The sequence below is a fragment of the Anabas testudineus genome, chromosome 4 (assembly GCF_900324465.2).
Source record: "Anabas testudineus chromosome 4, fAnaTes1.2, whole genome shotgun sequence".
Taxonomy (NCBI): Eukaryota; Metazoa; Chordata; class Actinopteri; order Anabantiformes; family Anabantidae; genus Anabas; species Anabas testudineus.
In genome coordinates, this window is record NC_046613.1 from 17,709,056 (window position 1) to 17,733,844 (window position 24,789).

The 24,789-nt window shown below is 38.2% G+C and overlaps 2 protein-coding genes and 1 non-coding gene across 3 annotated transcripts; 2 read left to right on the top strand and 1 right to left on the bottom strand.

Moving 5' to 3' along the window:
- Positions 1 to 325: 325 nt before the first annotated feature.
- On the bottom strand, positions 326 to 6,318 carry LOC113150779 (mpv17-like protein 2). The gene is made up of 6 exons (XM_026343473.1): positions 6,135 to 6,318; positions 3,687 to 3,907; positions 2,810 to 2,971; positions 2,383 to 2,459; positions 1,881 to 2,009; positions 326 to 1,489 (listed from the first exon to the last, which is right to left on the bottom strand). The coding sequence occupies exons 2-6, from the start codon at positions 3,874 to 3,876 to the stop codon at positions 1,391 to 1,393; spliced, it is 657 nt and encodes a 218-aa protein (XP_026199258.1). The 5' UTR covers positions 3,877 to 3,907; positions 6,135 to 6,318; the 3' UTR covers positions 326 to 1,390.
- Positions 6,319 to 8,776: 2,458 nt separating this feature from the next.
- On the top strand, positions 8,777 to 24,146 carry rab3ab (RAB3A, member RAS oncogene family, b). Its single transcript, XM_026346426.1, has 5 exons — positions 8,777 to 8,825; positions 17,218 to 17,442; positions 19,796 to 19,914; positions 20,278 to 20,402; positions 20,966 to 24,146. Exons 2-5 carry the CDS (start codon positions 17,218 to 17,220, stop codon positions 21,154 to 21,156), a joined length of 660 nt encoding a protein of 219 aa, XP_026202211.1. The 5' UTR covers positions 8,777 to 8,825; the 3' UTR covers positions 21,157 to 24,146.
- trnat-ugu lies at positions 12,712 to 12,784 on the top strand. Its single transcript has one exon. It is a non-coding gene; the product is annotated as a tRNA-Thr (tRNA).
- Positions 24,147 to 24,789: the final 643 nt, after the last annotated feature.

Sequence of the window (24,789 nt, forward strand, 5' to 3'; positions counted from 1 at the left end):
TGTTTGTCACTATTCATCTTTTCATGTTTAACCCAAACATCAACAGTGTACAGCAAACACAAACAAATTGGTCTTGCTATTGGATGTTTACTTGTTTTGTTTTCTCTATTCGGTTGTGCAAACTGGAGAGTGTAAATGTACATGACTGACTGATGATGTATTGGTTGCCCTCCATGCGGAAGACTGGGGTTCGAATCTGAGCTGTGGCCCACCTCCTGTAGAGGTCCTTAGGCAAGGCCTCTTTACACTTACCCAGCTTTATCGCTTTGGATAAAAGTGTCTGCCAAATGACTAAATGTGGAGAGTAAAACAAAACACAATAAAATAAGTAGAACTTTAGAATTCTTTAAATACGTCTGTCAGTCCATTACATACATTACACATGTTGGTATGATAATCATGCACAGTAGTAGCACCAAGGATGATGTAAACAAAATTACATGTTTATAGTGCTTCCCAGATTTCCACTTTCCTGTTTTTACCATTTATGCAGTTTTACCATCACATTAAATGATTTATAACCTGACCCGCCAGAACTAAAAGAACTTAATTTATCAATTAGCTGCTGGAGATATACAGTACACTGGTTAAAATTACAGTCACTGGTATAAAACCCATGTACAGCTTGAAAATGAATGAAATTGAATCCTCCATCTATCCGGAATGGTGTTTAAATGAACATACATACAAAACATAGAAGCTCTTACATTTAACAATAATCACTTCATACATTCACAATCATGCATCATTTTGTAGGTAACCTCAAAGGGATAAACGGAAGACCATGTAGAGACTATTTGGCTTCACTGCTTTACGTATTAAGGCAAAGATTATGAAGAATCACATACACACACATTTTATAGGTTGATGTTAAAAACATAGCAACTATTTAGTGAAGCTATTTCCCATTAATAATTATTGATTCTTGTCAGAAATATAAAAAAATAAAAACAAATCCACTGGGTTTAATGTTTTGGGTGCAACACACACCACGATAAGTAATTTCTTGGTGTTTTAAACTTCGAACTACAACCACTTAGCGACTGGTTTCAAGCTTTTGTGGCAGTGAAACAGCTTTTCCTCCCTGAATTCTCCTGCAGGAGTTGACATCATTCAGACATGAATCAGACAAATTGGGGAGACAAATTAAAAATGGGGAAAGTGATCCAGCACTTCGATTTAAAGAGTTCAGACAGACCTATGTTTGCTTCAAACTAGAGAGAGTCTGTTTGTCAGCAGAAAAAAAAAATCATTAGAATAAAATTAGGACACAAAAATGTCCGTACACATTTTGGCAGCATTTTGCAAATAAAGAAAATTTATAATGAAAACAGCAAAATGTTCTTTTGCCACTGATGAATGACTTCACAGCAGAGCATAAAATCCATCCCTATGCTTTCTCCTCCACAGGTTTGGATGCTGGTAAAACGTCCTGTTGTACATCCACAGCATTACTGTCTGACACGGAGTCAGCATGCTGGCTGTCATCCTGCCGAAACAACAGAAAACCAATACACAACTGAAACAATACAGCATCAACGCACCATGAACTGTGAACTAGTGGAGAATACTTGTATAGTGTTACAGGTCTTCAATCAAAATCGAACATAAACAAAGACAACCTGAGCAAGCAGAAAATACAAGTATGGATGATAAGTTATATTCCATATTCCACTTGACTGAAGAATCTTGTGGCCATTTTTATCTTTTAATATGCTGTGCACTACAGAAGCACAGTACAAATACACAGAGATAGAAAAAACTATGTTCTTAATTATAATTTGGGTACTATGCGTAAAACGTTACTTAAAAAAGCAAACTAATCGCATCTTGCTTGTGGTAAAATCTAGAAACCATTAAGCAAATGTGCCTTGGCTTACTCTGTGTTTGAGATAGGAGAGGTAGGTGTCCCACCCTAAGGTCACAAAGTTGATGTACAGGACACGGAATTTGGGTGAGAGGAAGTAGAAGTTGATCATCTGAGCAAGAGGCCAAACGCACCAGTCCATCTGTCAGCAACAACAACATCAATTAGATACTAAACAACACATTTAAAACAACCTAGCCAGTCCATTGTAGTAAATATGTTTACTGCAGGGCCAAATAGTATAGTATAGTATAGTGTAGTATACAGTGTTACGTGGATCACATCTGCTGATTTCTCACTGCCAGTCCTGTATAAGAACTTTAGATTATTCTTTTTGCATTTGTCCATATATGTGTCCACATGGTTTTTCTGTATTTAAACGCAGCAAGTAGTCTGCTTAATTTGTCCATGTTAGAATATTTTAGTATTCTATATGAATATGAAGAACAAACAATAATGTCATGTGCACTGAGCAGCTGATGCCGATCTGCAAGATAGAACCTGATTCTACTCGCCTTATAAAGTTCCCAAAACTTGTTTCTGAACTCCTGCCATCCTTCAGACAAAGTGTGTCCCTCCATGATATCCATACCTGCAATAAGTATAGTCTGTCAGATGTGTGTCTGGGACATGCTTCATCAAAACAAACTTCAGATAAGGTCAGAGAGCGTTGAACTCTTATAAAACATGACTGGTGGCCACGAAAAAAACTTCAGTCACATTACTATTTATCACATACGACTTTTGAACTTTATTTACCCGAGATATCATCATACACCATCCTTCATCTTATCTTATCTACATCTTTAAGAACAACCTTTGAGTCTGCACACTCAGTATTATGTGTGGGTGTCATAGTGCATATGCTTATGTTATAAAACACTGAACTGTGTATATTGAAGGTGGTGACATGTTACTGAAGTAGTGCAAAAGTTTTCTCACCTAGGAAATACCACATCCCAATGACTGGTGAACCAAAGAGCTGGTCTGCCAGAACTTTCTTTCCCACCGTTTTTAGAGCTTTGCCCACATAAACTTTGTCCAGCCAGTAGTACCAGTAGTGCAGCAGTGGACCCATGGAGCAGCCGACCACAAACATGCGTCCTTTGTTGGGAAGAAATAAGGTTGATTGGTTGTTATCAAAAAACAAATTTTGACAGAGTGAATCAGGAGAATCATGTTTCCTGCACAGCTCAAAAAATATAAGACCATGACCGAGTGTTTAATAATATAGTTCAGTACAAGCCTTCTCACTAAATCTATTTGCAACAAGCCATGTGCATTGTTCAAATTCAGCGAGACATTAAATTGAGAGTGAATTTCCCGGAGAAAATGTTGCAGGTTTTGTATTTGTGCAGCGATGTCTACCCAGGTCCTGAAATAATGTTTTTTGTCCTCATTATAACTATAAATGTTAGTCTGCTTTCACAGAAGACCCCTGAGTTGTGCTAATTATCTAAAGTGCATTAAGCTGAGTTACATTTATTACCACAGATTTATTCTGACAGAATCATTGCTGTGGCAGAGCTACAAATGTTCTCCAATAACATTAAAAGTCCAAAGTGGCTTAAAGTAAGGCATTCAGCTTTTGCTGTTTAACTAAAAAGATTAAAAAGCCCCAGGAGCTATCTTAAATATCTACCATGCCATTAGCCAAAGTTGAAGAACAAGTTAAATTTTGTCCAGTTTAAACTGACAAAAACGTGACTTCTGACAGATACAAGTACTGGTCTATGTGGAGTTTCCAGGTTCTCATGCTGAGCAGTATATGCAGACATTTTACATTAAATAAACAATCACGTCTCTCTTTCTCTCTTACCTGTCCTGTTCCATTCTCTGACTCTGTCTGGCTCCCTGCGAATCTCCCTTGTCTGTTGTAGGACGTCTGCCAGCGCCAGCATCCCTCCTCCACTCAGAGTGTTGGTGAGAAGCAGATACCGACCCTGGAAAAGCGGCCGCCAGGAGAAACGTATTCGGACCAGAAACTCTTTACCCGCCCGGGCAAGCATGATGTTTGGACTGCAGAGAGAGTACTCTCATCTAAGGGGAAAAAACAGCTCTTTTTCTGTTTCTGCATAGAAGAATTTAAGTTCAAAAGATGAATATCAGGCAAAGTTTCAGAATACTGTATCAGATTGTCCTAATTTTTGTTGTTTCTTGCAATTCAGGTGCATAATGGCAGGGCTGGGCTGCTCACAGACACACACAAAGCGGAGGAGATGTTATTTTACTTTAGTCTGCTACAATGCTTATTAACCATACCTGCAATAAAATCCAACAGTAATGCAGACAATTTGTCAAACACTGGTTGAAAAGGCAGAGCAGAAAGAGATTACAGATTAGCCCACAGGCAACTTGCTGAAGGTCACATTCAACCAAAATAAGTTTGTGTTCAAATTTTATCGAATTGTTACAGACGAGCTGAAAACAAATGCTACTTATATGTAACTGTTGAGTCGATTTTAACTGATCTGATTTAACTGATCCTATCTGTAGAGCACTGAGTGTGGGGAGATTAGAGGTGACAATCATTGAGAAACTGTGATGTATTAAAAAAACACAAGTATGAGGACATTTTAACCTATTAACATGAAATATAATATTATATATACCATTATTTAGTGACTATAACACTCAGACCACATTATGATTTCTATGAAAGGTTATATAACCATGAAGCTAAAATCCACAGTCACCCTGGACCTTATCTACACTAATAAAGTACATTAATATTTAGTGTTACCAAATACAGTGGCAAGACAGAGTATGTGAACCTTTTGGAATTTCATGGTTTTCTGCATTAATTTATCATTAAAAAAAAAAAAGATTTTCATCTAGGCCAGGAGTATTAGTACATATAATGTGCCTAAAAAACTAACAAAAAAATTCTGAGAACAACCATAACAACCTCACAGTGCTAGTGGAAAAAGTATGTGAACCTGACGTACAGATTCTCACATTAACCTGAATAATTTTTTAATACACTTGGGAATTCATTTTCCTCTCAACCTCAAACCACCGCCAGCGCCTGATGCAGCAAAGCAGACCCAAATCATGATGTTTCTTCCACCATACTTTACGATTAGGATGATGTTTTCATGATGATATGCAGTGACCTTTTTACCCTATACGTAGTGCTGTGTGTTCTTTTCAATCTTAGTTTCATCAGTTAACAAAACAATACCACTGTGCAGTGTCAATGTGTATTTTGCAAACTACAGGCGTGCAGCAATGTTCTTTTTAGTAAGTAGCAGCTTCTTTGGTGGTGTGGTTATTTTGACTGGCCGCCTACTTCTTGGTAGAGTAGCCACAGTCCACATTAATCCTTTCCAGCTTTATGGAAATAATCAGTTCTTGATCTTAGATCCTCTGAACGCTCCTTTTGGCCAGGCATGGCTCACATAAGCACATTCTTCTTGTGTGGAGCAAACTCAAAACGTTTGAGTGTTTTTTTATCAGTCAAAGTCCACACCCTCAAAATCATTTTCCAGAACTCCAAGAATGCTAGCACCTGATTTAGGCAGCAGGTGCCCAGTTAGCTCATTATTTGAAGGGGTCACATACCTTTTCCACTAGCATTATGAGGTTTTTACGGTTGTTCTCAATATAACCATGAAAGATCAGAAATCTGTTGTATTTTAGGGACATTACATTTATTAATACTCTTGACTTAGATGAAGATCAGAAAAGGTTTTATGATGCAGAAAACCACAAAATGCCATACAAACATACATTCACTACATACACTATTTTTTTGCCACTGTACATCATATATCTGGAATTTTGTAGCATCTTTCCTTGAACATAACAAAACGATTAATGGATAATCAGAGTAGTTTCTGATTGCTGCTCTAGCTACCCATTAATCGACTAGCTAAGCTATAACTTAACTATTATGTTAGTGTAAATTAACATACATTGGTTTGAATATCTTATAAAGCTTTTTATATTGAACGTACAGTCCTTGTCTTTGACTGGATTAACAAAATGTCATTTTGACACTTTATTTTCAAACAGAAACTGTTCGCTTAAAGTTCAAAGTTCATGCACTCAGAGAAACTGATGTGACCCGTTGCTAATGTTAGCTAGCTTTAGCCAAATGGCTAATAGATTCAAATTAAACCAGGCTGCTTTGATATAAAACCGGAGACAACTGCTTAAACTTCCAAGTTCAATGGGACACGGCACAATACACCCGCTGACATGGACATTTCTGCAAATTACATAAACATATGTTCAATTTTACAGAGCTGAACATGCAACAGACCGATGAGACTGGAATCCGAGCCGGTGCCGAGTCCGTTCCCGAGTCGATGTGCGTGGTATCTTCACTGGAACCTAAGCTTTAAGCTGAGCTAACCGACTTGTTTATGGGCTCTTTAACCGACTCTAACCTCGCACCAACTCAAGTGCAATCGCTGCCACATTACCCTAAACCCCAACAGGCAACCGGCAAGACTCACAGTGAAAATACACGACCGAGCGCCACCTGCTGCTTCGGAGGAACAATCGTCAAAAATCATTTTGCTGAGTCAACGTTACTATTATACACTGCCTGTCCAAAAAAATAAAAATAAAATAAAGTCACACACTCTATTATTTAATTGTACTGTCTTTGAATATAGCTTGCATTCACCGTTTTAATGTTAAAACATTTAGATTCTCAATGGGGATAAGGTCTGGACTCTGTAGTGGCCAATGCATGTATGAAAATGATGTGTCATGCTCCCTTTACCACTCTGTCACAGTTTTAACCAGAGGAATTCTGACATTGTCATCTCGTTCCATAGGGAAGAAAAAAAATCCATTGATGGAATAAGCTGGTCATTCAGTATATTCAGGTAGTCAGCTGACCTCATTCTTTTGACACATAACGTTGCTGAACCTAGACCTGACCAACTGCAGCAGCTCCAGATCATAGCACTGCCCCCACAGGCTTTTACTGTAGGCACTAGGCATGATGGGTGCATCACTTCACCCGCCTCTCTTCTTACCCTGATGCACCCGTCATTCTGGAACAGAGTAAATCTGGACTCATCAGACCACATGACCTTCTTCTATTGGACAGTTCTTAACCCAATTTTAGCAGTTTCAGGAATCTCCTTAGATGTTTTCTTTGCTTCAACATCTTTTCCACGACCAAAGGATGTGTCTTCCAACATCATTGTTTAAGAATCGAGAAGCTACTCACTGCATCAGTTAGGGTTAAATAACTTGTTGCCAGCTGAAAAATAATCATCCATGCAGTAATTATCCAGTGGGATATTTACTTATTTGATTAGATAAACCCAGATGGTGGACGGACAGTGCATGAAAGATTTGCTGTGGCACTATAAAGAAAGAAACTCCTCTTTCTGTCATTTTCTGAATATTTATCACTGCAAAACCTAAGAGTAATTCATAACTTCTGTTCTCTCTTTGTCCCGATTTAATGACAAAACAATCACTCTCTCACATTAATAAATGCATTTTTACACGCATCAACCTGAGTGAGTGTTTCTGTGTCTCCCTGTGTTTAACATAATTTATATTTCTGAGATATAGCGGGCCTGTTGGTGTTGTTATCAGCAGATTCATATTACTAACATTCCTGTAATGTTATTTTTCTCAATTTGGCTTGTGACAAAAACAGTATTTATTACAATATTAGGGACTAGCACAATCCTTAACAAAATTAAATTACTATAACAGTGAGTTACAAAAAAGTGACATTATGGTTTATGTTAGGCCTGTGTGCACATTCTGTGTGCATCCGCTAGAATAAACCTTCAAACTTAAAACCACTGATGTCTCATGAGGATCCTTGAACAAGGGCAAAAGAAGTTCACTGAGGCACATCCCTGCAAGCTAAAACCTGAGATGCCAACAGTGATGCCTAATTGTTATAAAATACACGCAAACTAATAGATTTACCGGCTAGAATACAAAAATCAAAAGCAAACTATGAGCAACACTAAAACAAATATTTAAATCAGCTAATCACGTCAAACTAATAATAACACAAACTAATAATAGCTCCTACAGTAGGCTATCAATAGTATTTCTAATATTGATATGCCTATGCAGCAAAGCCTATTTTAAGACAAGTGTCTGTTATAGGGTGGAGAAGGCAGCAGTGGTTACTGCTGACCTCCTGATCAATAATTCAGTCTCTCCGGCATCTCTCATGAATAATAAACGAAAGCTTGAGTATTTGAAGTGGAATGTTTCAGGACAGTAATTACGGTGCGGCCTGCGATTCGTCACACGGGCTGTCAATCTTCCAGACGGCCTCTAAATTCCCGCCCACCTGTCATTCGTTTTACGTCAACGTTTTTTTTTTAAATCTGCGTAAAGATGGCGGCGCTACAAAAAGACAGGAAGGTTGTTTTTCTTTCAAAATAAAATTACTTAATCATTCGGATCCAAAGAGGTTATTATTGGAAAGATTATTAGAGACTGTATACATCAAACATTATTTGTATATGTAAAGAGAAAAAAATTATATTTATAATTTGTAAAAAACGTATTCTGTCTATTATTATACAGTAAACGACGACAAATTAGACTTTATACTATGACTTAAACATTAAGACCAATGTTATCAATTAGCCTGCATTAATTGTACAGGTGTAGGCTAGATGTGTAGAACTAGCAAATCAAATCAAGGCTTCTCTACAGTTTTCATACAGACGAGACAACAATAACAGTCAATTTTAAATATAGAATACGTATCTAATGTTATTGTAAAAACAATATTGACTTTTTACACAATGTACAGACAATGCAAAGAAAAAAGTAAAACACACTTTGCAACTATGTCAAAATTTCTTTCTCCTCCAAAACATTAACAACTTTTATTTTGGAATTCGTTGCCGGATGTTGTGTTGCAGAAGCTTTCTGACTTGACGGTGGTGGTGGTGGTGTCTTCTGCGGGTGCTGGACGCGGTGGATAGCAGCAGGACAGAAATCCATAAAGGTGAGAATCAGTCTTTATCCTTATATTACATAGATATAATGATTACCCTTCTTAAATTGTATCAACTGTATCATGCACATGATCTGTGTGAGCGCTTACAATTAAATATCAAGCAGGATGAAGGATTTCAGATTAGAGAACATTTGACATACGATGCTGTAGAACAGCTGTTTCATTGTGAAACCACCACACTAAAACTGTCGTGAAGGGATAAAATGCACAATATGTCTATTGGTGATATGCGCATGGATGGATGTGAAGACTGCTGCCGGTTTAGTGGATGTCTGGTTTGCCTTAAGGCCTGTCCTGCAGGAAAAAGGCGTTTTACACCGATGTCCGATGGTTAAAATCAAGAAAATGGGTCTGAAGCAGAACAATAGAGAACAATTAAATCAATTCACAGAGAACTGGACGACAAAACCCATATGTTTTTCATTTAATCAATGATTTTATTTTATTTGTCAATTAACAGTTATTAATGTTAGTATGTGCGAACGAATTTTGACTTATTATGTCAGAAAGTTAGGATGATTAGGCCATAGAAATTTTATAGACATTTAACACATTACTTTAAGCCATGGAAAACAGCTGTGTTCTTGTGGTAAAACACTAAACCGCTCGGTTTATTGATTTGAATTGTTTTACCCATCCTGCAAAAGCTAATTTCACAATAGAACAATCAAATGAATGAAAAATGTGAGACAAAAACAAATCAAATGTAATAACAGCTATAAATATATAAATACACCTCTTATTAAAACCAATAATACTAACTATAGACAGTAGACAGTGTACCCTACAGGCTGGTTAAAGTCTTTTAGCAGGATGGACATATAATTATATTCCACAATATTATTCCATATAACTATATTTGCATATCTGTGGTGAAAAGACAGATATGAAAATAACAGATCTATGTTAAAAGACACCAAACAACCACATGGAGATACTAAATGACCACAGTGTATAGACTCAAAGTGACCAGTGAAGCCTAATAACCATGTGACACCATAATCTGGAAACACTATGTAGGATGGGGTGAGGGGCCTTTTAGCTGTTTGTGCCCAGGGGCCCATTTTTAATAACACAGCCAGAATGTTTCACTGTATGTAAGAGTCTGAATATGAGCTTACATCTGCACTACTTCTGCTGACACTATGCTGGCAGTCAGACCTGAAGCCAAGAGCGACGCATCTGCTGCTTCTCATGGAAAAACACGTGGACATCCATGTTGCCTATGACAAGCAGTGCTACAGTACCAAACTGGATCTTACATGTTTGGTTGCTAACCTTTATTACATTTCCAATATTAGCTTGTCACAGTTATGACCATAGATGCAGAAAACACTGAAAAAGTCGTTTTTCTTTTTTGCTGAATTAAGATGTTTCATGCTTGAAGATCTGCAACCAGTAAAATAAATTCTTTCACTGGAGATTTTATCATCCTATCGCTGCTTAAGACACTTTTACACACTCATAAGAATAAACAGTAGCTCAAATATCAGAAGCTTTTATCTTTTAATTATCTATTTAAATTTAGATTTAAATAGCCATATCAAATTATAACACTAAATGGGAAATGCACAATATTAGAAACCACTGAAAATTAAAATGTAGAAACTTTAAGAAGTTTAACTTTTTTATCTAAATCTTTAGCAGCATTTTTAAAAAGACTGTTTATATATATATATAATATAATATAAAGTGCTTTTATAAGATGTTTTTAATCCAAAACGTCCTGAATTCACCTGCAGACTTTAGCACCAAAACAGTGCTTCATCATCTCGGCTGCTCCCCTCTCTGCTTTCTGTGTGCAGTGCAGGAAAAAAATTGAAGAGATGCTATTTTTAGTTTCCCCTCCTCTCATCTGCATCCCCACGCTTCCTAGAAAAGGAGGCATATGATTGGAGCAAAAGGGGCAACCGAGGAGCAGGACAGCAGCTACCTTACACCACTGCTGTTTTAGTACATGGTTAGTTATTGTTTCACACACACAGAGCTGGTTAGTGACATAATGACAAGTAATTAACCAGGTGTATGTGAAAGCTTCACAGGATATTTTTGTTTACTTAATGTATTAACAATTTTTGTAAATAATTTACCATATTTTGCTCCAATTTTACTGCCCTACATTTTCACCTTAATTTAAAAAAACTATTTTTTGATATTATATCTACAAAATCAGAGAATACTTTACATTTATTTAATGAAGAGAAAGAGAAGAGCACAGCAGGCAATTATGACAAAGATGCTACACCAGCAGTTTGCTCCAGGGGGCAGAGGTCAAATGGCTGCTGACTTAGTAAAAGATTTTAGATCTGTGAAATATTTCTTCCCTCATTAGATTCACTAGCATTTTAAGTGAATTTGCACAAGAGTTGTGCTAGAAGACATTTTATTCATTTATCTTATTGAAAATAGGAATCTACAGTATTTACTTCAAGTATTGGAATAAATGCTCTTTTTTACATTCCAGCACTGCAAGATGCATTCGTTTGCACAAATACATAAATCCTGCCCCATTTGCAGTTCAATTAGGTTGATCCTAGCAACACTCACTAATATCCTCCCAATGGGAGAGAGAGGGTGGGATTGTCCCCTAGGGAGTATTGATGCTGCATTATCAAGGCACTTGTGTGTGTAACTGTACCTAGGAGTATAGGAGGGGTGCAGCAAGGCACGGACATACAGTACATGGAGGGTGAAGATTTTAATTTAATTTTATTTAGTTTTTTTTTGCTATTGCCTTTGGAGAATACTAGCTAATTGGCTCTCTAATGTGGTCACATGCTTTGGTCAGACAACACTTTGATATGTGGATCTGTAAATAATGATTATTATTTCTATATCTGAACAGTATATACTAGTAGACTGTAAAACATCATACAACAATGAAAAATGTAATTTCCAAGATGTTTAAAGATATTCTGTATAGTAAATATACAAATCTTCACACGTGAGAAGCTGCAACTGTCAAATATTTCACAACCTTGTCTAAAAATGGACCTTAACAGTTAACTGATTACCCAAAAAGTAGCCAATCGATCCTCAGATGTCAGACAAATTGATTAATTTATATACAGTTACAGCTCTTTTCATTTGCCGCAGCACTGTTGGGAGAGTGAGTTTGGTTGGATGAGAGTACAATGACGTGTGCATTTTAGTGTCTTTGGTTGTAAATACCACAAAACAGACGCTGTAAAAATAATTCTGTTGTTGCTTTTGTTTTAGGCACATAAAATAAATTGGGCGTCCCTTCTAGTAGTGGACATACATCAGTTAAGCAGAATGAGATTAGTTAATATTAACTTGAGTGGTGGTGAAGGCACCTCTGCCACTGTCTCAGCAAGTTTCTCTGTTAACCATGTTCAAGCAGGAAGGTGTTTGGTTGATCTGGGTTCAGTCTGCAGGAAGCCAGCCAAGTCTGATTAAATGAGCCTGACTAGCTGGCTGCAGCAGCACTTAGCTCTGGATCAATCCCCCCCAGCAGGACGTCAATCTCCTTTAGGTGACAGGTTTAGAGCAGGGCTTGATGATATCATCGTCCAGCACCGAAGCTCTCAACTCTTAGTCATTAGAATATTAAAGAAACACTCCCACTGAAGTTGGTTTGAAAATCCAGACTTTGTACAGTCACTGTGCTTTGAAGTCTTCTTGCTGCTATTTAGATCTAGATCACTAAGATCACTAAGATCATAATCAAACCAAATGTCCTTTTATGGAAAAGATACAGCTCAACAGACAAAACAATTCAGTTGAGTATCAATTGTTCTATTGTGTTATAGAAGATACCTCTATGATAATGTGTATTTTCTACTGTTTGCTGATGTTTTTCAGGCAATTCAAATAATCAATACTCTAATAATTAAAAGGAGTGTTAACACAGGGCTCCATAGCTCAGGGGTTAGAGCACTGGTCTTGTAAACCAGGGGTCGGGAGTTCAAATCTCCCTGGGGCCTTTCTATGTCTCTGTATGGTAGAAATGCTGAAATTGCCTTTGCTGGCTGTGTTTTCTTATCTCTCACAGTGCAGCCCTACCTCACTTCTAGCTCTGCTCAAAGTCGTTTTACTATGAAAGCAACATCAGTCTGCTGCAGGCTGAAAATCAGCTGCATGAAGGGAATTTTGTTAATTAACTTGAGAGTAAGCACAGAGTCCTCACTCAGTAAGCCTCTGTATTAAATTAGAGTTTAGCGTTGGAGAAGCCAACTCTCTTTGCCACAGCTAATCTTTGAGACACAGAGGATAGGGTGGCAGTAATCTCACCACACCGTCACCTACTGCAGACACTGACCAGCCTCCTCTGACTGACAGCCAACTAAGGCCTGTGATAGTGACAACATTCAGACTTCCAGCTATGATCATTTTTCAATTTTTATCCATTGCTGCTAACTACCACATTGTTACATTTCATTTTTCGGTTTTACGCTAACATTTTAGTCCAGAACAAGCTCAATAAATACTAATTTTAGATGCTAAGAGGTGCAGAAAATATCCCTGAACTAGTGAGTCATTTGCAGAGAGAAGGGAAGAGTTGCAAGAAAAGGGAATGGTGCCACTGCCTGCAATTTCCTGCTTTTCTACATAAATTAGTCATGAAACTTCATCTGATCTTCACCAAGGTCACAAATATCAAAAAAACAAAGTGTTGCTCAGCTCATAAAACACAAAATGTCATGATCTTTCATTTCTTTATTGAACACACCCATTAAACACACAGAGTCACGGTGGGAAAAGAAATGACAACACTAGGTTTCTGATGTCACTGAACTGGAGTCATGTGTTGGCACACCTGGAGTCCAATCAAGGATTCGAGAACTATCTTGACTTGTAAAAGCACTCAACCAGTGTGAGTGTGCTATTCACAAGCTGTTCCTGTTTTATCAGATAAGAAATACTGTGTTTGTTGTTATTTGGGACTTTGGTGAAGGTCAGATACATTTTAATGACCGAATAATATAGAAAAGGAGGAAATTACAAACAGTGCCTTTACTTTTTTCTTGCTACTGAAGAACATGTCAGTGTGAGAACGTGTAGGTAAAAGAGGAAGTTTGTTTTAAAAGATTTGTGTTAACAATCACAGATCCTATAAGTTGATATATAATTATTCATATTTAAACAACACTTACTGTAAAAACTCTCAATGTTTAAAACTTTGTCTTGTTACTTCATGTGCTCTCCTTGACGATTGGCTGAAATATCTGCTGAGTTGAGGAGACACTTTGGTGCAACGGTAGCACGAGCAGATACATTTTTAATAAGGCTGGCCAAAGAGGAAATTGAACACCGGATTCTGACTGTGATCAAGTGTGAGCTCATTTCCAGTAGGTTCTGTCATTGTCACATTTGTTTAGGATTGTTTTGGTTCACACTGCTAAATAATGTAGTCCACTGTGGACATGCACTAATGCATGTCAGGTAATGTTGTAGTTCAAAGTTAATGTTACGTTTTCGTAAAATGTTATTTGATCTCTTTTTTTACTTCATATTAAAGCTGTATAGCACTTTGATCAAGCTTTAGATCAGTTAATAAATGCAAAACACGTTCACTCACTTGCACTCGCATATGAGCACTGTATGAAAAAGCTATAAAACTTGAGTTGAAATGATTGAATTTTAAAATAGCTGATATGCTCTCAGCCTCAGTGAGTCACACTGCAGCTCCCTGGTTAGAACACTGATACTCATATTTTAAACCCTCTGAAGTAAAGACATTACTGGATGTCACCAGAGTTTAGCAGCTCTGCTCTCACTTGAATCAAACTGAAATGTTATTCTGACAGTAACACATTTTAATGTAGCGTATTGCATATGAAATGAAAACAATGACGGTGAGGCTAAAGTGCTGGCTCTATTTTAATTGAAGAGGTGTTCACCTCACTGCACAATGAACTATCCTGTTAGAGCCCCACACTCAATTTAAGGGTCAAAAGATTAACATGAAGCATCATATTTTTGATTTGAAGTTACATTCAACATCAGCAGACAGTTAATATCACTGCCTCTTCCCTGGAAGTTATCTATCAAACTTATTGTAGGCAGCTTTATATCTTGCTTGCTAAGCATTAAAGCATAATTTTGGATAAGTAATCTTTAGTACTTTTCTATAAGTTGGGGCGTCTGTTTATAAAAAGTGCCATGAATCATATCCCCAAACAGCCTTGAAGCTAAACCTTTAATCGCATAGTCTTTTTTTAAATTAAGTGTGCTGAGGTCAAGCCAGAAAAAATTAAAAGGAAAAATTGTCCTAATACTTACTGATTTCACAATGTACTGAGAAACACGTCCCTCTCTTTTGTAATACAATCTATTTGAAACTGTATTTTCACAGAAAAATGACTAAACATATTGTTTAAATGAAAGAACAAACATTTGTGGCAACTTCCCTTTAACCTAAGTTGGGATCAAGAGAACAAATCCTGTCAGATCTCAGAAATTGAGTTAATATTTGTAGTCTTTTGAAGTGCACGCTCCAGGCTGCAGATTTGTGAAGAATTATTGATGTCACAGACAGAGGAGAAGTTGACATCAGCTAAACAGACACTGACAACCATGCTGCTGCTGCATTTTCAGATTTTCTTAAATTAGAAACCTGGAAAAAATCTTGTTTATACACATTAGACCAGAAATGATCAAAACAGATTTCAGAGTCATTGCAGGTTCCGTCTCTCTTGAGCTTCTTTTATAAACATTGCTTACACTTATATTGTCTGTCATCAGTTTGGTGATAGCTTTAACTCACATATCTAGGTTTGCCAGCTCAGCCTGCTTGTGTTGAAAACCTATTGATGTGTTGAAGAAGGGTCTGTGCTTCTACATTATTTAACAAGCATCCTTCATGTAAACTGATCAAGCAGCACCGTGAAGAGGGTGCAGCTGTTTTGTTTGCTCTTTATTCTCTATTCTTGTGTTCCACTGGAGCCGAGTCGAGATAACAGTCTAAATATAGAGCAGGCTGCACAGACTAAGAGTCCTCTGTGCTCAAGCCATTGTGCTCAACAGGGTTTCCACATCTTTTTAGTCTTTGTAGCTCTGAGTCCTGGCCCAGTGGTAGTTCATGCAGCATCAAATCCTGTTAGTGTCAACCAAGGTGCTGTGTTTTTACTGAAGCTGCTAGTACGCTTCTTCAGAATGGCTTTTTAGATGCTCAAATAGCTTCAGAAACCTTGTCTTTTCATATTATTATAACTGATATTCACAGAAACTGACATTCACACTGACACTGACTTGACAGTGTCATGGGTCGGGTGTGTAGAAGTGAAAACAGTCCTGTTCAACAAGGCCTTATTTCACATTTAAACAGTTAAAGTAAATGTTGGTGTTAGTTAAGTGTTTTTTTGTCATTTTTTTCACTGGTCATGAAATGTTGCACATAGCAGTGTTGTTGAGATTTAAGCAGGGCACTGCAAATGTAGTAACAAACCAGACAGAATAACAGAAACATGTCTTGGATCGTGAAACTCACGTTTGTTTATGAGTGTGCTGCTGCTGAATCTAAGGATGGCGTTGTCATATACAGTACTTACTCCTTAGTGGTGTCATTGTTGGTATAAATGTCATACATACATCTTTCCTCACTGTGACATTAGCTGTAAGCATAAGATTCTTGGCATCAGCAAAGTTTGCCAGACTTGTGCAGAACAAGTATTAGCAGTTCTGCCTGTGTCTCATTACTTCAGGTCACCTCTTTCTCATCTTGAGTGACTGGTTTGCCTCCATTGAATAATAGCAGCGTCATTTTGACTGCTGACACAAAATGCAAAGAAACCCATAAATTAGTGATTCTGTAAGAGCGAAATGTAGCTGTGGTAAAATAGCCATCTTATGACAGCAACTGAGGCAGCATCTTCAGTAAATGATTCCCCACACATCCCCAGCTGATTGTGACTGATTGAACCATTTCCCTCCAACCCTTTAACAAGGGGAGAAACCTTAAATGGGTTTTATGCCTTCCTATTACATTTCAATGTTCTACTTTGATTAATTACTGTGAAGCACACATGCAGTGCCAGTGTCATCTCTTACAGAGACGCTGACAGAATCTCATCTTTTGTCTAAACACTAAATTTATGGCCTTCTGTGTGAAATGGTGCGTCTGCTGTTTCTGGAGTTTAATTTAATTGAAGTATGTTTTATTGCTCACAGCTTTAAAGGAGTCGGTCATTAATTCAGAGTGCATATGCTGCTTTAGACATTATGTTGATACATGAGGAACCTTGTAACCAGATGTTAATTGATTAATCAATTAACTATCATTGCAGCTGTAGACTGCACTTTTACTTTCCAGACATCACAAATATAGTTTTACCTTTACTTCTCCTTTTAGCATCTTCACTTTTCCAGTTCCAAACATCTGATTCCAGTTTTGTTTGTCTCTATTATCTCTATCCAGATGGCCTCAGCAACAGCAACTTATGGGCAGAAGGAGTCTTCGGACCAAAATTTTGACTATATGTTCAAGATCCTCATCATTGGCAACAGCAGTGTAGGAAAAACCTCCTTCTTGTTCCGCTATGCTGACGACTCCTTCACACCGGCTTTTGTCAGTACAGTGGGCATCGATTTCAAGGTGAAGACCATCTACAGGAACGACAAGAGGATCAAATTACAGATCTGGGTAAGATGGAAGAAAGTACAAGTTGAGTGTGACATCATAAACATGTGAGCCATGAAGACAGTTTGCAAAAAATCAAGATTATTTAAGGTGTTTTAAGTTAAAGACAATCTGCTGTGGAAGTTGTCTACTGATTTATTGATCGTATGAAGAAATAAAACTTTGTTCATACTAATGAGTTTGTATACATTTATTACATGTATTGCACGGTTAACATCACAAAAAAGGACAGCACAATGTTTCTTAAAATATTTAATACTTCTTTTTCTAAGATCTTTATGGAGCCATTTTTCAGCCTGTGAACAACCTTCTCCATTTCTTTTTGTAAATTGCATCACACGTAAAAATCAGCTACTGTATAATTAGCACGCATTTTGTCTGACATATACAATTCACACACTGCATACTGAAAAACCTACTTGTAATTAGTATGCAGGATGGATTTGGGACACTCTGTTATACTTGGCCTACATTAAGCACACAGCAAATAGTCATTCAGTTGCTCAACGCATCTTGCCAACTTCATACTGCCCCTGGAGGTTAGGGTTGAGCAGAGCCTGAGCATCACCTCTTTAACTTAAACACGTATCCTGTTTTCAAAATCATTTCTGATGTCGTAACCCTGAATAAATTTAGACAGCTGAGTCCTCCTCCAGATTTTAAGCAGGATAACTATGGAATCCTCTTGTTTTATCTCTGAACTAGTCTCAAGAAGGCAGCATTTAAAGGTTAGTTTGAGCCCTCTGAAAAAGACAAATACGCCAAATAGCACTTCACATTAACATTTGCAAACGAGATATGCTGCTCTGTGAAATACTGCCCTGTGGTGCTGTTTTATTATGCAAACTAGTGTCCTCTCATAACAGTGAACACACACATTTGCATGCAGCCTCTTTATCCTGCACTATAATAGAAGCAATGACAAAGGACCGAAACACAGCTAGTTGCAACCACAGGGACAAACTGGTGTTTTGTTGCATCAGACGTGTGTTTGCGTGTGTGACAGATGTGTTTGCGCCCCTGTATATGTCTGCTACATCTGCTACAGTTAGCAGAGTAAAGACAAACATGCTGGTTGAATGGGTTCTCTAAGGTGAGCAGCAGGAAACTGGTGTTTTGCTATCACGCTGTAGATCATAACATCATTTCCACCTAAGCTACACATTCTGCAACAAACTGAGCTGGTATAGTGAGCAGAGCAGAGAATTGTGTGTGTGTGCGCCTATGTGTGTGTGTGTGTGTGTGTGTTTGTGTGTGTGTGTACGACTGCCTCTGTTGTCAGCCTTTACCAAGTCTTGCCTATGGTGAGGAAGACACAGTTGGCCAATCAGAGCATTAGAAATGGATGAGTCGGTGTTTCTCTCCCCTCCCCCATTACTACACGTCTCCCAGACTAGATATGCCCTCCCCTCACACCACTACACACACTTATTACACACACACATAAAACCACCATCCCCCAATTCTCAACTCAGCTGAGAGTAGAAATGAAAATGCTTTGAGTCACAAGCTCTAGAGTAATCTAATTTATGCGATGTACATTTTAAAAGTGCATTCTGCATTAAGTGTATAATATGTTTAATAGTAGATGCCACTGTTTTGTCATACTGTAGCTTTCAGAGCTCATACTGACACAAAGATCAGTACTCCTGTGTGTTCATTATGTAACAGCACTTTAGGTATAGAGATGATGCTCTCATCCTCAGCAGCCTGCGGTGTGCTGAGTGGAGGGAGCAGTTTCAGAGCATTGCAACTGTATAGAAATTGAAGCTGAGCTTTAAAGCATGCTAAATAAGGTACCTTGTACCTCATTGGTAAGTCGCTTTGGATAAAAGCATCTGCAAAATGACTAAATCTAAATATATATGTGTGTGTACAGTTGTTTCTGTGTGTGCACATCTATAGGTATAAGTAGAGAGTGTGTATGTACAATACAACACTGCTGGTGTTGCACAAGCCAGTGCACTGGTCCAAAGCCCAGATAAATGGGGTGGGTTGCATCAGGAAGGGCAAATCATGAACTGTATCAGTTACAAACATTCAAGACAGATGATTGTAACTAGTCATTTCAAGACTGTACAGTGGATATTTGAGACCAGATGGATTCTTTTGGATCAGAAGCAGCTCGGCTCATAGAGAGTTCTGTTCACAGGGTGTTGGATATCAGAAACACTGAAATTCAACCTCACTGGGGTCTGTAGCCAAGGACTCACAGCAACAGGGGAAAGAATCACTTTTTTGGCAACAACTGCACCAGAACTCATGACAAGAGGAAGAATTGATAACATGTCACCTGCTGGCAGATTTAAAAACCATTGTGGAGCCCCCCTCTAAATGCTGCTTCCATCTCTTCCAGGACACAGCAGGTCAGGAGCGTTACCGTACCATCACCACGGCCTACTACCGAGGAGCCATGGGCTTCATCCTGATGTATGACATCACCAACGAGGAGTCCTTCAACGCCGTTCAGGATTGGTATGTGACACTGTTATCCTTACCCTTGAGAGGGTGCTGTGTGGATCGATCGATCAAGTGTTATCTAGATAATCACCACAGCCTTTTATCCTTTTGTGTCTTTGAGGAACCTGGCTTGGTCTTTTCTGTGCAATGTATCTTAGATAACATATTTAAATTAAACTAAATCCATCTTTAAAATTGGCCAAAAACCCAGTGCGGTAACATTTGTCAAATAGCAGTCAAATGGTTCAATTTTCAGGATCAGTATGATCCAGAACTTGGCACGTGGTAGAAATAATTCAGACCTCTGGGCACATTTGGGTGAAGGGTGATCACAGCCTCAGAGTTTCCTCTCTCACAGCTGGGTGTGTTTGTTCTCAGGTCGACTCAGATTAAAACGTACTCGTGGGACAACGCCCAGGTGCTGCTGGTCGGAAACAAATGTGACATGGAGGACGAGCGAGTGGTGAGTGGAGACAGAGGCCGGCAGCTGTCTGAACACCTTGGTGAGTTCATGGTGCACACACCTCATATCTATGACTCATAGTTGTGTACATACATAGTGGCAAAGTGCTTATCTAAAGTATTTCTGATAATTATACAGTATATTCTAACTCCTAAAATCAAATAGTTAGGTACTCATATGAACACTGACAGAGGGTTTTCTTGTCACAGTCATTCCTCCTGTTAACCTTTATAGATCATTGTCCTAAAGCTCTTTAAGTGGAAGTGATGTGGGCTAAAGACTACCAGAGATACAGCAGCAGTCTTTTTATGGCCTGATTGAACTGGAGTAATGGTTACAGCAAGCAAAATCTGATTCAGTGTTCATATGAGCACCTGATTATTGCAGTGAACCCATCCTTTTGGCTTTAGCCTAGTAGCTGTCTTGTCAACAATAAGACAACGTGTAACTAACTCATTTCTCAGGCTCTGTTAGCCTGCTAGTGTTGCCAGTCTCTGCAGCTTATATTTACAACACTACCCACACTATTTCCTGTCCCCTCTTGCATCTGCACCACCTCTCATTAACCCTATTTGACCTCCTGTGCCCTCTTTCCTCTCTAAGGTTTTGAGTTCTTTGAGGCCAGTGCTAAGGACAACATCAATGTGAAGCAGACCTTCGAGCGCCTGGTGGATATCATCTGTGAAAAGATGTCTGAGAGCCTGGACGCAGGAGATCCCGCTGTCACAGGAGCCAAACAGGGGCCCCAGCTGACAGAGCAGCCTGCTCCACCTCACCAGGACTGTGCATGTTAAAGCTGACTACTCACTCAAAACCCTCCCCCTTTTTCCTCCTTCTCCTTCAGATGAAGACCCCAGGGCATCAGGTCCATACTCCACCCCCCTTTTCTCTTACTTTCCAACTTCTTTCTGTAAACTAGTAAGGATCATTGTCTGACGGTCACAAGAACAAGGTTGAGAAGTGTCTGAAATTCTCTGAGATGCTAGTGGACCAGAGTCCAACCACATTCAGCAGAACACGGGGGTTTCAGACTCTTTGCAGCCCATGTTCTTGAATGTACCCAACTTATCTCCTGTTGTCTCCTGGTTCCTCAGTGTTGTGTTACAAGAAGGATTTGACGGCGTCCATCCTCAGAGTGCCATTTAAATCCTTCAGATGTTTACAGTACTTTGTTTCATGTCAGTCACATCTATTTAAAAGATATCAGCCTCAGATTTGACCACGAAGGTCGCAAAGCTGCTCCATACTTGTGTTTTTTTTTTCTTATTCTGGATACACAGAGAATCGAGCATCGTTATTGTCATCTCACCTGGTGTCTAAACATGAATAGTGCAGGTATTAACTTTTTTTGTTCCTTCTTCATTCAAGCCTTTCCTTTTTGCTCTTTTTTATCTTTATTTTTTTTTACATTGCTTCAGCAAACTTTTTTTGTATTCTCGTGCCCCTTTTATTCTACTCATATATGAAACACTGGGCGTGGGTAAAAATGAACAAGATAGAAATAGGTAGAAAAAACTAAGCAAACAATGAAGAGACATTTTATTTAATTATATTTATTTTAAATGTATATATAAATGTTGTGCAATATATAATATCTACATGTATGCATTTCTGGAAATGAATTTTAAAGGGAATTAAGTTCTATGAGAATAGGTCTATGCTGTAGGGTTTGCATTGGAGATGGGTCCAATCGTTGGCACCTCCTCCGTGAGTTGTTTCATTTCTCTGCTGGTTTGGTTTCAGCGATGCAAAGTTGGACTTTCAAACTTCCTCATAAGCAAATGCAGTGGAATTGCCCTTTAATTGAACAAGCTGTAAGTTTAGTAACATCTTTACCATCCTCCAAAAGTCCAAAAATGATGTTTAACAGGAGGAAGGCACTCACTGGAGAAACTTTGAGTGTCGTCACAAATGTTGTTTTGAGCCATGTAGTGAAGCTGACTCAACAGCTTTAAGAAGTTATTTTTAAAGATATCTGAGAAGCATTTTGTGCTTGTGAGTTCAGTTGTGCTTTCTCACAATGCTACACTACTGACTGGCATTTGTGCACTACTGAAATTATAGTATTTTGTATCAGACAGAGAATATCCTGCTGATATCTGTTTTTCTGAGTGGGACCATGGAAAACATTAAGGTTGAAATTGTGTAATTATAGCATCTTGTTGTCCTGTTACATTTTCCTGTACTCTAAAACTCATTGCAGTGTGTTTGGAGGATGCAAACATTGTTTTGTTAGATTACTTTGCCTTTATGTGACAGGCTGACCCCATGGAGAGAAAGGAACATGTAGAGAGAATAACATGACAGATCTGTACAAGATGATGTGCAGACCTGGGTTTAACATCACTGAAACTACATAAACAACAGCGGTTCATTTTTCAATAAATCGACTGACACCTGCAGTCATAGAAAAATAGCTTGTGTTGATGGTGTTGAGACTTGAAGACCTCGGAGAGCAAAGATCCTGCTGACACATTATACAGGGTTCAAGACTGTAACTTGCACTGCACAGGAAAAACAAAATCAAGGCCAGACTCCACCTGTTCTACATCAGTTTAGAGTTTACATCTCGTTTGCACTGACACTGACTGTACGTGTGTAGTTCATGTGTATTAGGAGACATCTTCTAATCTCTGAACAGAGACATTACACGCCAGCTCTTCGCATTTCTGTGTTTAGTACCAAGCACTGCTCACAGTGAGCAGATAACAGTATTACAGAGCAGCTTTTTGTGGACAGGTTATTTGTCTGTGTGTGTGTGTAGTGTTATCTCGGATGCTCGGTCTTTCGCTGACATATCAACTGTTAAGTCAAACAGGCATCAAACAGCTAGAGGCAAAAGAAAAAAAAAAAAAGAGTTCACATATCAGACCAAATCTTTTGTTGTGAGGTTTTCTTGGTTCCAGCAAGACTGTGTGTATAAACCACATGTGGACATCAGTCTTTAAAATCTGCATAGCATCAGTCATTGTGGTCATGCGTCACCCTCGTTCCTCAGAGACTAGCAGTATTCGTGCACTTGTGTTAATACATTTTCGACAGTTAAAACTGGTTTGCCAGGTATTCCTTCTTTTCACTTCACCAAAGATTGCTGTAGAAACAGCAAACTGTTTTTGCTGTAGGATGCCAGAATGAGCAGTGTGACCAGTTTTAATAGTTTGAAATTGTATATCATATAAAGTGCTCCTTTTGTGGATTAAAGTGAACCCTGGTCATTTAAACATAACTGCATGTCATTTTTAATCGAGGTTTGCTGGCGTACAATGCAATCTTAAAATTCATAAATGCTGTTTCCAGTAAAAACAGATGCTGTTTCCAGTAAAAACAGATAAAAGAAATCTATGGGTTGAGAGGGTAAACCACTAAAAACATTATGGTGGTCACAATCATGGGCTTCATTAGGATTTCAGTCACTCTGATTGCATGATTTAAGCAAATCTGAATCAAGATAGTGTTTATTTTTAGAGTGACTGAATGTGTAACACACAAAGCTGAACTTATGGTTGTTAAATGAGGCTCCAGTCGACGTGTCCCCACCGAGTAGTGACGTTATCAGAACGGAAGAGATGATTTGGACAACAACAGACGATTTTGATCCTGCATATATTTTACTTCTTACTGGTTGTGACTGTTTATTTTCTGGTAAAAATCCAAACTTTTAAACTGTTCTCCTTTCTAATATGTCTTCCTCTCTATATAAACCAGACCTGTAAATACTCCACCTCTCAGTCTTATGTGTGGATTGTGTTGTATCAACTCAGGCTTGCAACAGAAAAAAATAAAAATAAAACAAATAAAAAGAGGTAAAAAGGGTAAAACCCCAAAAGAGCCATGTTGTACTGTATCTGCATTCATTTCTAGGCCTGCTTGTGAATGAATGTGTCACTCAGTTATGAAGCAATACACACTACGGTTATCTACACAAAAAAAAGAAACGCCATCAAGCTTGGTAGAGGTTGCCGACTTTAGATCTTCTACTAGCACGCAGAAACATGTAACTTTATTTGGTGTTGTCACTGCCTCTTCAGATCCTCCGCAGTTTGGACCATTAAGGTGAGAGAATATGCGGTGGATGTTTTTATCTGTACTTTGTGGTAAAACAATAAATCAGTTGCTAACAATCAGTTGACTCTTGTTATTGAAAAATTTGTGCATTGAGAGTAGAGAAATGCTTTAATTTTTTTTATAGGCAGACAGTTTCATTCTGATTGATTCAAACGAATCAAATGTTTGTGCGCAATAAAAGCTCAGTCAGCTATTGTTTTATTTTGTGGGAAATGGTTGAGTGCTACTAAAACAGTCTCAAGATGTCAGTGTTTCACTTTTAGTTGGCATACAATATAAAAACCTAAAGAAAATCTGAAAGCCTTGTAGTGTCTTCAGTGTTTCTTATTCATTTTAAGCTCAAAGATGAATAAAAGATTCTG

What these genes read in the sequence shown, in the direction of transcription:
- LOC113150779 (XM_026343473.1), bottom strand. Translation starts at nt 3,876, where the DNA reads ATGCTTGCCCGGGCGGGTAAAGAGTTTCTGGTCCGAATACGTTTCTCC. An exon ending in CAGAGAATGGAACAGGACAG is followed by an intron (nt 2,972 to 3,686) that starts GTAAGAGAGAAA and finishes TTCCCAACAAAG; the next exon opens with GACGCATGTTTGTGGTCGGC. An exon ending in TCTCCTATCTCAAACACAGA is followed by an intron (nt 1,490 to 1,880) that starts GTAAGCCAAGGC and finishes TTGTTTCGGCAG; the next exon opens with GATGACAGCCAGCATGCTGA.
- rab3ab (XM_026346426.1), top strand. Translation starts at nt 17,218, where the DNA reads ATGGCCTCAGCAACAGCAACTTATGGGCAGAAGGAGTCTTCGGACCAA. An exon ending in GGATCAAATTACAGATCTGG is followed by an intron (nt 17,443 to 19,795) that starts GTAAGATGGAAG and finishes CATCTCTTCCAG; the next exon opens with GACACAGCAGGTCAGGAGCG. An exon ending in TTCAACGCCGTTCAGGATTG is followed by an intron (nt 19,915 to 20,277) that starts GTATGTGACACT and finishes GTTTGTTCTCAG; the next exon opens with GTCGACTCAGATTAAAACGT.